At 40.3% G+C, this 13513-nt stretch overlaps 2 protein-coding genes across 2 annotated transcripts in view; both read right to left on the minus strand.

The window, feature by feature from the left end:
• Nucleotides 1-1811: 1811 nt before the first annotated feature.
• On the minus strand, nucleotides 1812-7814 carry LOC124040183 (forkhead box protein L3-like). The gene is made up of 4 exons (XM_046357113.1): nucleotides 7184-7814; nucleotides 6043-6144; nucleotides 5861-5927; nucleotides 1812-5405 (listed from the first exon to the last, which is right to left on the minus strand). Exons 1-4 carry the CDS (start codon nucleotides 7327-7329, stop codon nucleotides 4929-4931), a joined length of 792 nt encoding a protein of 263 aa, XP_046213069.1. The 5' UTR covers nucleotides 7330-7814; the 3' UTR covers nucleotides 1812-4928.
• A 3494-nt stretch (nucleotides 7815-11308) lies between these two features.
• The window catches only part of fam20cb (FAM20C golgi associated secretory pathway kinase b), a 92420-nt gene continuing 90215 nt past the window's right edge, over nucleotides 11309-13513 (minus strand). The window contains exon 9 of the mRNA XM_046357114.1: nucleotides 11309-13513. This exon is cut by the window's right edge and continues 245 nt beyond it. Within this exon, the coding sequence (XP_046213070.1) occupies nucleotides 13491-13513 (23 nt within the window). The 3' untranslated portion in view covers nucleotides 11309-13490.

Raw genomic sequence — 13513 nt, forward strand, 5'->3', positions numbered from 1 at the left:
CATTCTAGGTTGTGAGCAGCCCCTGCTGGCCAAACTGGGTTTGAGGCCAATGGCCATGTGCAAGCAGCGCTGGAAAGGACCGGGACTGGGACCAACTAACATCAATCGGCCCATTCACTCATAGCAAAGCAGCAAAAAACTGACGTGTGTGTGTGTGTTGACCAGGGCTGCAATGCATTGTAGTTGCATTGCATGTGTGTGTACATGGTGTGCAATGCTCCTTCCATGCAACACAGAGCTGTGTCGTGATGACACGCTGTGTAATTCAGTATTTACAATTGCGAGCAAGAATGAAATAAAGTCAATGTCTGACATTCTGAAACTGTTGAATATCCTGCTCTCTATCATGTCATCTATGGACATGATGTCAGTCTTCTCATCTATCCTTTCATGGTAAATGCATATTAATCCTTTTATTTTCACCCAAAGCACAACTGCTGTGAAGTGTGAACTCTGAAATATGGGACAATATGATGTGAATATGCTAGTTGGCGTGTCTGAGATCCAGGATCTTTTTGAAGCAGCCTGCTGTTTACCCCTAGATGTGGTTACAGATAACGTTCTTGAAGTTGGTTCACACAACTTTGACTCTGCAACAACAAGTGGATGTCTCAGATTGATTCATCAAACGTTGAATTGGACAAGATGTTCTGTTCTGTCTGAGGTTGAGTCCCAAATGACACCCTATTTGTGCATACATTTTTAACAGAGCCCTATGGGTCCTGGTAAAAACAACAGTGGGAATAGGGTGACATTTGGGACGTACAGTTGAAGTCGTAAGTTTACACACACCTTAGCCCAATACATTTCAACTCAGTTTTTCACAATTTGTCTGACATTTAATCCTTGTAAAATTTCCCTGTCTTAGGTCAGTTAGGATCACCACTTTATTTTAAGAATATGAAATGTCAGAATTAATAGTAGAGAGTGATTTATTTCAGCTTTTATTTCTTTCATCACATTCTCAATGGGTTAGAAGTGTACATACACTCAATTAGTATTTGATAGCATTGCCTTTAAATTGTTTAACTTGGGTCAAACATATTCGGTAGCCTTCCAAAAGCTTCCCGCAATAAGATGGGTGAATTAGGTTGTAGGCCTCCTTGCTCGCACATGCTTTTTCAGTTCTGCCCACAAATTTTCTATAGGATTGAGGTCAGGGCTTTGTGATGGCCACTCCAATAACTTGACTTTGTTTTGCCACAACTTTGGAAGTATGTTTGGGGTCATTGTCCTTTTGGAAGACCCATTTGTGACCAAGCTTTAACTTTAACAAAATACTGATGTCTTTTGAGATGTTGCTTCAATATATCCACATTCCAACCAAATGATGCCATCTATTTTGTGAAGTGCACCAGTCCCTCCTGTAGCAAATCACCCCCACAACATGATGCTGTCACCCCCGTGCTTCACGGATGGGATGGTGTTCTTCGGCTTGCAAGCATCCCCCTTTTTTCTCCAAACATGACGATGGTCATTATGGCCAAACAGATCTATTTTTGTTTCATCAGACCAGAGGACATTTCTCCAAAAAGTAGGATCTTTGTCCCCACGTGCAGTTGCAAACCATAGTCCGGCTTTTCTATGGCGGTTTTTGAGCAGTGGCTTCTTCCTTGCTGATCAGCCTTTTAGGTTATGTCGATATAGGACTCGTTTTACTGTGGATAAGTGAAATAATGTGTCTGTAAACAATTGTTGGAAATATTACTTGTGTCATGCACAAAGTAGATGTCTTAATCGACTTGTCAAAACTATAGTTTGTTAACAAGACATTTGTTAAGTGGTTGAAAAACAAGTTTTAATGACTCCAACCTAAGTGTAAACTTCCGACTTCAACTATAACTCCTATATAATGACTCCTTTGTAAACTTCCGACTTCAACTATAACTTAAAGCTGCAAGGCTTCCTGACTTGGACAAGCAGGCATGTAACTGGAGGATGTATGAAATGAGGCAGGTTCAAATGGAAATGAGGGCTATTACTCTTTATTTTATAGTTCCATTTTTACTTGGAATTTACTCAGAAATGGCAAGCTACAATAATTACATAGTAACAAACAACTCACTATTTTATTTCAGATTCACTGAAGCCAAGTGCCACTGAAAAGGCTATCACTAAAAGGCTATCACTAAAAGGCTATCACTAAAAGGCTATCACTAAAAGGGTATCACTAAAAGGCTATCACTAAAAGGCTATCACTAAAAGGCTATCACTAAAAGGCTATCACTAAAAGGCTATCACTAAAAGGCTATCACTAAAAGGCTATCGTTACCATACAAATTATCAAAAAAGAGTTGTCGTGGTGTAAAATAAGGCCTATTTTCCATATTTCTTCTATATCCTGGTTCATTTCTTACACCCTTCTAGGTGTTCCTAACAGGGACATCCTACACGGGTCTCCAGTAGCAGGGGCCAAACAGGGGCCTGGAAGATCTACAGTAAATATAATCTAACTGTAAACACGTCTAAACTGACATTGATTTGACATCCAGTGTTGATATTCTCATTCGCAACACATTTAAAAACCCATTTCAGAACTGTGGAATATTCCACCCTGCCGAATCTACCTCTGGCCCTTTTGATTTGTACATGGGGATTCAAATGGCTTCAAAGGGCAAAAGCCATCGGTGTGAACGTGTTAGCCCTTTTTCTGTCTCCTTGGGCTATTTCAACACTCTTCATTAGCCAGAAGCCTGATATCATTACCCAGCAATCTGCTTTGCATTGTAGGCCTCTGGTACATGAGCATGTCCCATATAACAAACTGTACATTCGCCTCTCCAGTCCCCGCCTACCACAGCTCAAGGAAATCATGGTTGTTAGTCAAGTAAGGTGAAATTACACAGCCTCCCTCATATATAAACATATACTATGTTGTTGTTGTGGTTTTAAAACACCAACAACAGCACACAAATATTTATAATTAAATTCATAATCAAAATTACTCCCAAGAATGAAAATCCAATTATAAAACACATGCTGTAGATTAAATGACCTATTTGTGTTTATGATTGAGATGTTATTTATGTTGCAGATCATTGCTTTCCCAATTTCCTCCTCCCCATTTCACTCATTCTGCCCTGAGCTACACATTTCAACATTACCTACCTACACTCTTAGATAAAATGGTTTCAAACGGGTTTTGAGGCTGTCCCCATAGAAGAACCCTTTTTGGTTCCAGGTAGAACTCTTTCAGGTTCCACGCAGAACCTTCAAAAGGGTTCCATGTGGAACCAAAGGGCTCTACCTAGAACCAAAAATGGGCTCTTCAAAGAGTTCTCCTATCGGGACTGCCAAAGAACCTGTTTTGATTCTCAATAGCACCCTTTTTTCTAAGAGTGTACACAATAGCCACAACTAGAAGTGAGCTCATACAGAAAATTATAAACATTTCCATATTATTTTTCCCAGACCAAATTTCCCTCTCATAGAGGTTTTTAGCTCAATAAGACATAAAGGTTCAATTAAAATATTGATAGCCTCAAGATACATGCAAAATATTTTGTGAAGACCATTTCCCAACAGAAATAAATCAAACAACATGATACAAATACTTTGAGTTTGGAATGGTCATTTAATAGAGGCCATTCTAGGACACAATAATAGTACTTCTCTCCTGTATGTGTATTTTCTCTTTGGTGTCTCAATACAAACCCGACGCAGAAGCAGACCCAGCCTTGCAGCACTTTATGCTAAGTTAATTTACCCAAATACATCCACAGCGCCACCTTACATCAACAGCTTAGTTAATGGAAACCTACTGATCCATAACAGTGGTGGTGCTAGACGTTGGCTGGAGGGCCAAGCAGGTATGAATGTTAATATCATTGATCGATCACAGGATTTGAAAGGAAGCATATGCCGGAGTGTTTAATTATAATTGCGTCAGGCCGGGCGGGCGGGAGTTGCGGCACTGTTGTTACAGCAACACGGCCCCCTTCTTATATTTGACTCGGGTCACATCTCGGTCTCACCTTGCAAGTGTAATGCTATATTAAATGCCACTCATGTTAAGTGTGTTGTTGTGTTCTGTTGAAACCCCTCCTGTCCTGAATGATGCAGTCACGGCATAATATAAAGGTTAAATTGAAAATTGTCCCTTCAAACAAGCAAGAGAAACCCTGCTATGATTGATATCCCTTCTCCTAACAGGGAAATCAATGTTAGCGGTGTAGACCCCATGTTTTAGTCTCCTTCATACCAATATATGGATATAATGTATTCTAATGTGTCTGGATGAAATGTGGAATGTGTCAGTCTCAGGGGAATTGAAAAGGTCATGGGGAAAGATTAGGAGGTTTGGAGAGGGCCTGGGTTGATTAACCCCATGATAATTGACTTAAAACAATAAGGATCGACGGGGCTGAGCACCAGCTTGTGACATGTACACTTCACCCTGTTCATTGCTTTGACACTTTCACCAACCAAAACAATTGTTGAGATTGTTATCTTTTAATATTGATACTGGTTATGATGATGATGATGATGATGATGATGAAGTCACAGGTCACCCTGCCTTCAGTTTTATCAGCTTTCTCATACAGTCAGCATACGCAGTGTATTTATTTCTGTCCTTAAAATAGTAACGATATAATATAGGTGAAAACTTATTTTCACAGACCCTCATAACAGAACATCCTCCTTTATGAATGCAGCTTTATGTAAGCCTTTATGCCTTGGGACAAGACTATGAACACGGTACAAGCTTCATTTGAGTGTAGAGTGATGTACATTTAGTATAATCAGCTAGGATCCATTGCGCAATACTGGACCTCTCTATATTCTTTATTTACAGGACAAGTCAATCAAATCTCCCCTTGCACAAGGAAGCAGTCTTTGGATCTTTTAATTTCCTAATTCAGATATGGAGGAAAAACCATCCAGTCTTTCAGATGAAGTATCTCTCTTTATAAGCAAGGCTATGACACTCACATGGTCCAGAAGTGCAGGTTCAGGTGTTGGGGCTCCAGAGCGTGTATGGGGGCCACTGTTGTACCACTACGTGGAGGTCTGAAGCTTGGCAGAGTGGGGTTGGGAGTGGAGAGGATGTAGTCAATACTGAATTTAATCTCCGGTTCTGGTTTATCCTGCTGGTTTGGGTTGAGGGGGGTGTGGTGACCTTGTCTGTGGTCAGGGCTGATGGGGCAGAAGGAGTCTGGTTTGGGGTTAGGGTTAGGATCGGACCGCCGGGTGGAGCCGCCGTGTTGGTTGTTGATGTTATTGTTCTTGTTATTGTCTACTGGGAGGAAAGGTTCCCCAGGCTCTCTGAAACCCATTTTCATGTTGCGTCGGCGCCGGCGACGCCGAAAGTTGCCGTTCTCGAAGAGGTCAAGCATGGACTCACAGCCAGTGGCGAATGTCCAGTAGTTGCCTTTCCCCTTCTCGTTTCCCTCCGTACGGGGAACCTAAAAAATATATATGTTTAAAAAAGAAACGCAAATAAGAAAGTAGAAATAAACCCATAATAGCCTATTTATGATCACGCTCAAATGTGAATGCAACATACAGTACTGTATTGAAACAGTGTTTTGTCTGGTACCCTTTTTGCTTATAGGCTACTGTGTGCAAAAGACGCATTCGCTTACCATTCATACAGTACATTTGTAAATGTGCATGTAAACGTGTATGGCTGTTCCCTGTCTCCTTTGTGACCTCATTATTGTAATATATTTTAAACGTTTCATACAATATTTAATCAACGAGGATGAAATTATATCGTCTTACTCATTTTCTTCTGACTGATATAAAGTTAAACTTATTTCCAAGAAAGTAATCAAATGTGTATCTTACTCCGTTTGATAATGATTCTTGATCAAGTTATCAACTATCATCACACAACATATGTTAAAAAGTCCTTTACCTTAATGAAGCAGCTGTTGAGAGAGAGGTTGTGTCGTATGGAGTTTTGCCATGCTCTCTGGTTAGACCTGTAGTGGATAAAGGAAACAGTACATACACTACTCTGTCAAACTGAATTTGTGAAAGTTATCCAGACACTTTTTAAAGAAAATTACAGTTGAATAGACATGTGAAGCTCCTTACCTGTAGTATGGAAAGCGTTTCATGATGAACTCGTAGATCCCTGACAAGGTGACCCGGTGCTCTGGACTCTGCTGGATGGCCATGGCTATCAACGCTATGTAACTGAAGAGAGAGGGCAGACAGAGTTACAATGTACAAAGATTTATTTTGAATTCATATTTCTTGGTTGTTCACAATGATATTCCAAAGAACAGGGTTGGGGAGTAAATTATTACATGTTATCTGATGACAAAAAACTGCAATCAGTTACATTACTAGCAAAAATATTATAATCAGATTACAGATACTTTTGAAAAACTAGATGATTACTTCTTGGATTACTTTTAAATTCAGAAAGGATGTTGGCAAAAAAAATACATTATGAAACCTTTCTGTTTTCTCAATGACATTCAATTCAGCATTGAAAGAAGGCGCATGTTTAGCTTTGTTCCACCTGATCAGGCTATTTTGGGCTCCTAAGTGGCACAGCGGTGCAAGAGGCATTACTATAATACCTGGTACAAATCCAGGCTGTATCACATCCAGCTGTGATTGGGAGTCCCATAGGTCGGCGTACAATTGGCCTGGGTTTGGCTGGAGTAGGCTGTCATTGTAAATAAGAATTTGTTCTTAACTGATTTGCCTTAATAAATAAATCAACTTAAAGTAATCAGATTACATCACTGAGTTTTGGTAATCCAAAAGTTACTTTACTGATTACAATTTTGGACAGGCAACTAGTAACCTTAAAATATTACACTTAGAAAATAACCTACCCAACCCTGCCCAATAATATCTCGATAAGACTGATTAAAGTTGCATTCAGGGAAAGTGGTCTAATAATCTTAATTATGATACTAATTTAATTTGGATAGTGTTGAGATTCCACAATCATCTGATTAAAATAACACAACAACATTTGGTATTTAGGTTTTAGATTTTAAATGGCTTGCATTGCATTCATTTGTGATTTATATTATGGTCTATAAAATACAAAGATAATATGAATTTGTTTTGTATTTTTTTTCCAGTAGAACTCACTAAACATAATGTAATATCTTAAAGACATAATATCTTAGATCATGAATAATGCTTCCATTATTTAAAAATATAGAAATGATATAATATAATAATTCCATTATATTAATCATAAGCATTCTACCTGTAAGCGGGTCGACACATCTTCTTGTCTTCATCCGTGCTGCAGGAAGGGTATCCATCTCCATCATAGTTGAAGCAGTTATATGGATACTGCGAGTTATCAAACATGTCTACACTTCCACACTGGCTATTATAGGACTGCTTCATCTAATTAACAAATAAATTGCAGTTTTTACCACCCTCCAAATTTAGACCAATAGTACCAAGTAGTTGTTTTCTTTACAGAGAATGTCAATGTTCTTCTACTCTAACACACTCTACTCATAGTGGTGGCATACTGAATGAAGTACACCTTCCCCCTTGGTGATGAATAGATCTCTTGGAACCCCCACTCTCCTCCTCATCGACTGCCTCACTGTTGGGTAGGTCCCCAGGTAGGCTAGGCTAGCGCCGATAAGACATGCCATGCACCAAATGACTTGGCCAGCCCAACGCACGCAGCTTGTCCACTTGAACGTCTGAACCCGGGGCGTGATCAACTGGTAGCTAGACTAATCTCTGTCTCGCTTGAATCTGGGTGGTCTATAGACTATTTCGATTGTTGACTTTATGTTTTGTTTTGTTTCTTTTTATAGTCTAATCTACCCAACATGATTTAAACAACTAATCCAATACTAACAAACAACCTCCTTACATCTCCATCTCTCTCTCCTATTTTTTTTCTTTCGCCTAACTCTTTAAAGAGTGTGTGTTGTTTTGGGGTATGTTGTGCTTGTCCGATTTTTTTCCGCAACCAGTTATTTTTTTTTGGGGGGGGGGTTTCCTTGTGTCACAGACGTTTTAGTCAACAAGGATAGTTTTGTAGATGCAATCTATAATGCTGTATAATAGCCATAAATTGTGTTTCCGTGACTAAAAGAGGGGATGTGTGTTCTGAAGGGCTCCTAACGGGGCATTTTGGTCTCTCCGACGGAGACCGGAGAAAACAGCCCGCGGGCGCGAGGCCTCCGTGTGTGGCCTGCTGTGATCCAGTAGATTAATTGTTGTAGAGACCCTTTGTGTTCTTCTATCGATGCGACCAGAACAGTTTAAAAATGCAATTTTGTGTTTACTCCTTCGATACTAATGGGGCAAATAAAGGGTCAACACTCCAGTCAATTTTAAAGCGGCAAATAATAGTGAACATTTGAGATGTCCATGTCCAAATAACGTACAGCTATTCTTAGATCATGGAATTGGGCACATTTTGAAACAAAATTATTTGAGCTATTTTGTTTTATTTGGAAAATGCACAGCTATACCCTAATTGCTGGCAGCCTAGGTAGGCCCATACCAGCAATAGTGGTGTGTTTAATCAGTTGTCAACCCACTTGAAACAATGAAGTGTCCAGTCCACATCTTTATCAAATATATTGTCTTTACATTTGGAGCCATGGCATATCCTCTCTGTATGTCGCTGACCGCTGTGACCTTGTGACCCTGGTTGGTCTCCCTCAACATTATTTAGCAAATAAAGTGATTAGCCAGTTACTCTAATTGCCAAAACCCAAGATCTATTCTAAAATGCCAGTACACTAATTCCCTGTCATTAGTGATGCAGTGAAATCAATTGCACCACCGTTTTCAGGAGCAAATCCAGGGCCTGGGTTGACTACCCATGTGATCAAACAAGGAGAGTCATTCTATCATAGAATTAGAACCAGATTCCAGAACTATGCCCAGTCTATTGGCTTTAGCAATTCTATTCTTCGGTCCCTTCATCCGGGCAGTGTAGGGGTAAATGAGTGGGATCAGGATCAGATAAGGTGTCCTGTTGGTCAGATCCCTGGCTCATTCCCATGACGATGTTTCCTCTGCCGCCTGTCTGCGGTGGGGATGATTACCCTAGTTAGGCCTGTGGTCCCTGTCCCTTAGATGTTTGTCTCAGAACGCATCCCAAATAGCACCATATTCCCTTTATAGTGCACTACTTTTAACCAGGTCCAATAGGGTGCTGGTCCAAATAAGTGTGCTATAAAGGGAATAAGGTGCCATTTGGGGCGTACACTCAGACTGGGCTTCCTCCATTCATGAGCAATCCTTTGGATGCATTTATAAACCATAGTGGAGGCATTCCAGGGGCTGTGAGGGGCTAGGGAAAGGTTATCAAAACAAAAAGACAAAACTGTAAACATGTTCATGTTGGGGCGCTGAGGGCCATCTGCATTAGTACTGTAGTAGGCCTAGAGACATCGTTACTGACCAGGCTCTGTAGTCTGAACATACAGACAAATACAGCTGAGATATTCCTTTTCTGTAAGAGCCAATGACTCCTGTGTCTGTGCTGCCTACAAGGATCGGAATCAAGTCCAATTTGTTTGCCCCCGTCTCGTCTCATCGTTATTTGTCAATGTACCTATTCTACGTTTCAGGTGTAACTAATAAAGTTAAATGACACGTTTAAATGCACATTTAGTTTTATTGCACCGTTACGATGTTGCAAACAAATCTCCACAGAAACAATGAACAGATGAAAAATAAGCATTTTAGCTGCAGTCAGAACCACAGCCTTTAATGGTGTCCAAACCTCCGTCTATACATAAAGCATCAACACAGACAGAAGTATGGAAACACGTATACTGTATATAGCTTCTGACCAGGAAATCATATTTCCCATAAATACCCTTTCAGTCATGATCCCAAACATTCAAGTAGTTCTATCATTGCACAGGCACTAGGTTTATCTACTGTATATATATGAACTTTCAGTAACAGTAACTGAAATGTTTTCTCCAGCAAAGCAGATCTGCAGTTGGAAAGTTAAGAAATGTACATCCTGCATATCTGTAGACAACATTGACATCTGGACATCATACATACAATCACACCCTAAAGGAATATTCATCCTACAAAAGTCTTGGTGTCACATTTGGCTTCTTAGTACCAATATTGAGGACTGACTAAACTTTCATCTTAAATTCATCCTCAAATAAAAATAATCTATGGGCCAAAGAAAAATAAGAGAAAAGTACAATGGAAAATATTCTGTAGTGTGAATCACTTTGAATCTGATTCATTCTTGTCATTCAAACCCGAAAGGGCCTTCCCCAAACTGTTGCCCCTAAATTGGAAGCACAGAATCGTCTAGGATGTCATTGTATGCTGTAGCGTTAAGATTTCCCTTCACTGGAACTAAGGGGCCTATCCCGAACCATTATGCATTAGGGCAAGTAGCGTTCTCCTGGCATCTGCCAAACCTAGATTCGTCAGTCGGATTGCCAGATGGTGAAGCCTGACACTTTGTGGCTGAGCCTTTGTTGCTCCTAGACATTTCCACTTCACAATAACATCACTTACAATTGACCGGGGCAGCTCTAGCAGGACAGAAATTTGACAAACTGACTTGTTGGAAAGGTGGCATCTTATGACGGTGCAACATTGAAAGTCACTGAGCTCTTCAGTAAGGCTATTCTACTGTCACTGTTTGTCTATGGAGATTGCATGGCCGTGTGCTCGATGTTGGCTGAAATAGATGAACGCACTAATTTGAAGGGGTGTCCACATACACTATATATATATATATATATACAAAAGTATCTGCGGAGCGAGCGGGTTTGAGGGTCATCCTATTGTGTGGATGAAGGAGGGGTGGGTGGCGAGCAGGTTGAATAATGAGGAAACAATGCATACAAAGATCCATAAATGTATCATTCTTGTGCAATGTATATCTACCGGCTACATTGAGGTTTACATTCATTCTCTTTAGGCTATCTGGCATTAGTGCGTATTGCGTAAGCTTTAGAGCCTAACTGTATGCCCACCAAATAGCCTACAAGCCAATAGCCAAATGCTTTTGGGAACGGCCAGAAAAAGTTAGTCGATCCACCGAGGCAAAAAGGATAATGTCGGAGTTTAATTCAATAAAATAAAAGCTGCGAAATGGAGAGTTGTTTAAGTGGTAAAGGAGTGTGCCGGCTATGTTATGTGTGATGATTCTTTACATTTGATTGAACCTTTATTTAACTAGGCAAGTCAGTAAAGAACATCCCAGCTGACGCTGGGCCAATTGTGCGTTGCCCAATCACAGCTGGTCCTTCTGTAGCTCAGTTGGTAGAGCATGGCGCTTGAAACGCCAGGGTAGTGGGTTCGATCCCCGGGACCACCCATACGTAGAATGTATGCACACATGACTGTAAGTCGCTTTGGATAAAAGCGTCTGCTAAATGGCATATATTATTATATTATTATTATGAATCAAACAAGGGTCTGTAGTGACGCCTCTACCACTGAGATGCAGTGCATTAGACCGCTGTGCCACTCGGGAGCCCACTCAAGGCGTGCATACAAATTCAACAGTCACAAGACCAGGACAAGTCAATTGAACTGTAGCCTACTGTTCAGATGGGTTAAATGGAAACTGAAATCTGGACACTGACTGTAGGTCTATAACCTTACACATAACCTTAATATTAACTCCTGCAGAATGAAGCATTTCTTGAAGTAAAATAATACACCAAATTCAAATGTATCCTACATTTTGACTCGGAAACAGGGGTGGAGAAATATGATTGATTTCTTAGAGCATCTTGAGAGAATCCGAATCTGCAGTTAGGGACCTTCTGTAGAGGTGCTATTTTTATTAGCATCCTAAAAGCTAATAGGCCTAGTATTTCAACCACAGGAGGTTGGTGGCACCTAAATTGCCATTCACAGTGTTATCATACACCCTTCTCCCCTCAGCAGCCTCCTGTGAAACCACATAAAGTATGTATCCAAGCCGACCTGAAATCTTATCAGAAACATCTTGGCTCATTTTTACAGCTTTCTATTTCCTTACAAATGGTCAAACTGATATAATTTGGACATTTTACACAGAAAATCTTTCCTGTTAATTTTTTGTTATTTCATTTTCTCCCCAGTCCCTAAACGTCTTTGCTTCGGGAAAGAAATAGAGACGACAAAGAAAAGTTTACTGATGTCAACTACAATAGATAGAATGAATGCTTCTATCAATTTATGAAATTATTCTGGTGAGCAAGGGTTTATTTTAGTCTTCTAGGTCAACATATAATGACAAAAGAGAAGCAGCATGTATATAGTCTTATTATAGACAAGTTGACTAACAAATAGCCTACCGAAATGTCGGTAATTATAAGCAGAAACATATTTGCTATAAAAAAAAACTGCACCCCTGTGAAAAAAATAGTTCAGCCATCTCTGACCGTAGCCTACAGCATAGTAGGGCGGTTGCAGATGGGTTATTAGCAGTTTTGGGCAGGTGCCGGTGAACAAACAGCTGACCTGCAGACCACTATTTTAATGCACTAGAGCTGCCCTCTACTTGACCAACTAAGGACTGCACATCTGTAGTCTCTCTCACTCCCTCTTGGTCTCCTGACCACTCAGGGCTGTATTTGATCTGTATAGCGGAAGTTCAGTGTTACAGTGTGCTTGAAATTTAAAGGACATGTTCCCACATTAGCAGAAACTGCATTCATGGTAAACGCTGCAAATGTCGGCTCAATAGGACATTAACTTTATATTTCTAGAGCATGTATTTATTTAACCATTATTTAACTAGGCAAGTTAAGAACAAATTCTTATTTACAATGACAGCCTACCCCGGCCAACACTGGGCCAATTGTGGGCCGCCTTATGGGACTCCCAATCACGGCCTGTTGTGATACAGCCTGGAATCAAACCAGAGTCTGTAGTGATGCCTCTAGCTCTGAGATGCAGTGCCTTAGACCGCTGCACCACTCGAGAGTTTCAGCGATACAGATTGACTCGAGCCCCCAGTCCTATTGATAGAAAAATGATTTGGGTCTCATTTATTTCAAACAATTAATATGAAATGCAATAAATACTCTCGGGACAGGAAGCATTTGAAAGATGAAAAGCAGAAGACACATTTTGCAGCAAACCCTCCAATGAAATATCTCTTAAATTAATACAAAATACAATGTAAAAGAGCAACAGAAGTTATAAAACATTTTGCAATAAATTGTTCATTAAGACACAGAATCGATCTCCAATACGCATATCGTTTGCACACCTGCGACAGGTCCCAACAATGTGTAAAAACACAATGTTCAGTTGACAGCAGAAGGAATAATACCAGTCTTGGAATTCACTGAATTCAAAAATGTCTCCTGAACAAGACAAGCGGCTCTCGCAAGACTTTCATGATCTGTGGTGGGAGATGATCGATTGGTTGGGAGGTGTACACTGTTATTTAAGGGGCCTATGAGGATGGTGGTCAAAACCGGTTCAGTCAAGGTTTAATCTGGTCCAGTTCAATCCAGTTCAGTCTGATCGACTCTAGTTCCATACGGTTTGATCCGGTCCAATCCAGTCTGGTCCATTCCAGAACAGTTCAGGCCTCCCAGCTACCTCCCCCTGGGTGATGTGT

The sequence above is a fragment of the Oncorhynchus gorbuscha genome, linkage group LG07 (genome assembly GCF_021184085.1).
Source record: "Oncorhynchus gorbuscha isolate QuinsamMale2020 ecotype Even-year linkage group LG07, OgorEven_v1.0, whole genome shotgun sequence".
Lineage (NCBI taxonomy): Eukaryota > Metazoa > Chordata > Actinopteri > Salmoniformes > Salmonidae > Oncorhynchus > Oncorhynchus gorbuscha.

Coding starts and splice junctions, on each gene's coding strand:
- LOC124040183 (XM_046357113.1), bottom strand. CDS start 7,329: ATGAAGCAGTCCTATAATAGCCAGTGTGGAAGTGTAGACATGTTTGAT. Junction 5,928..6,042: donor AAACGCTTTCCATACTACAG/GTAAGGAGCTTC, acceptor TATCCACTACAG/GTCTAACCAGAGAGCATGGC. Junction 5,406..5,860: donor TCAACAGCTGCTTCATTAAG/GTAAAGGACTTT, acceptor TATATTTTTTAG/GTTCCCCGTACGGAGGGAAA.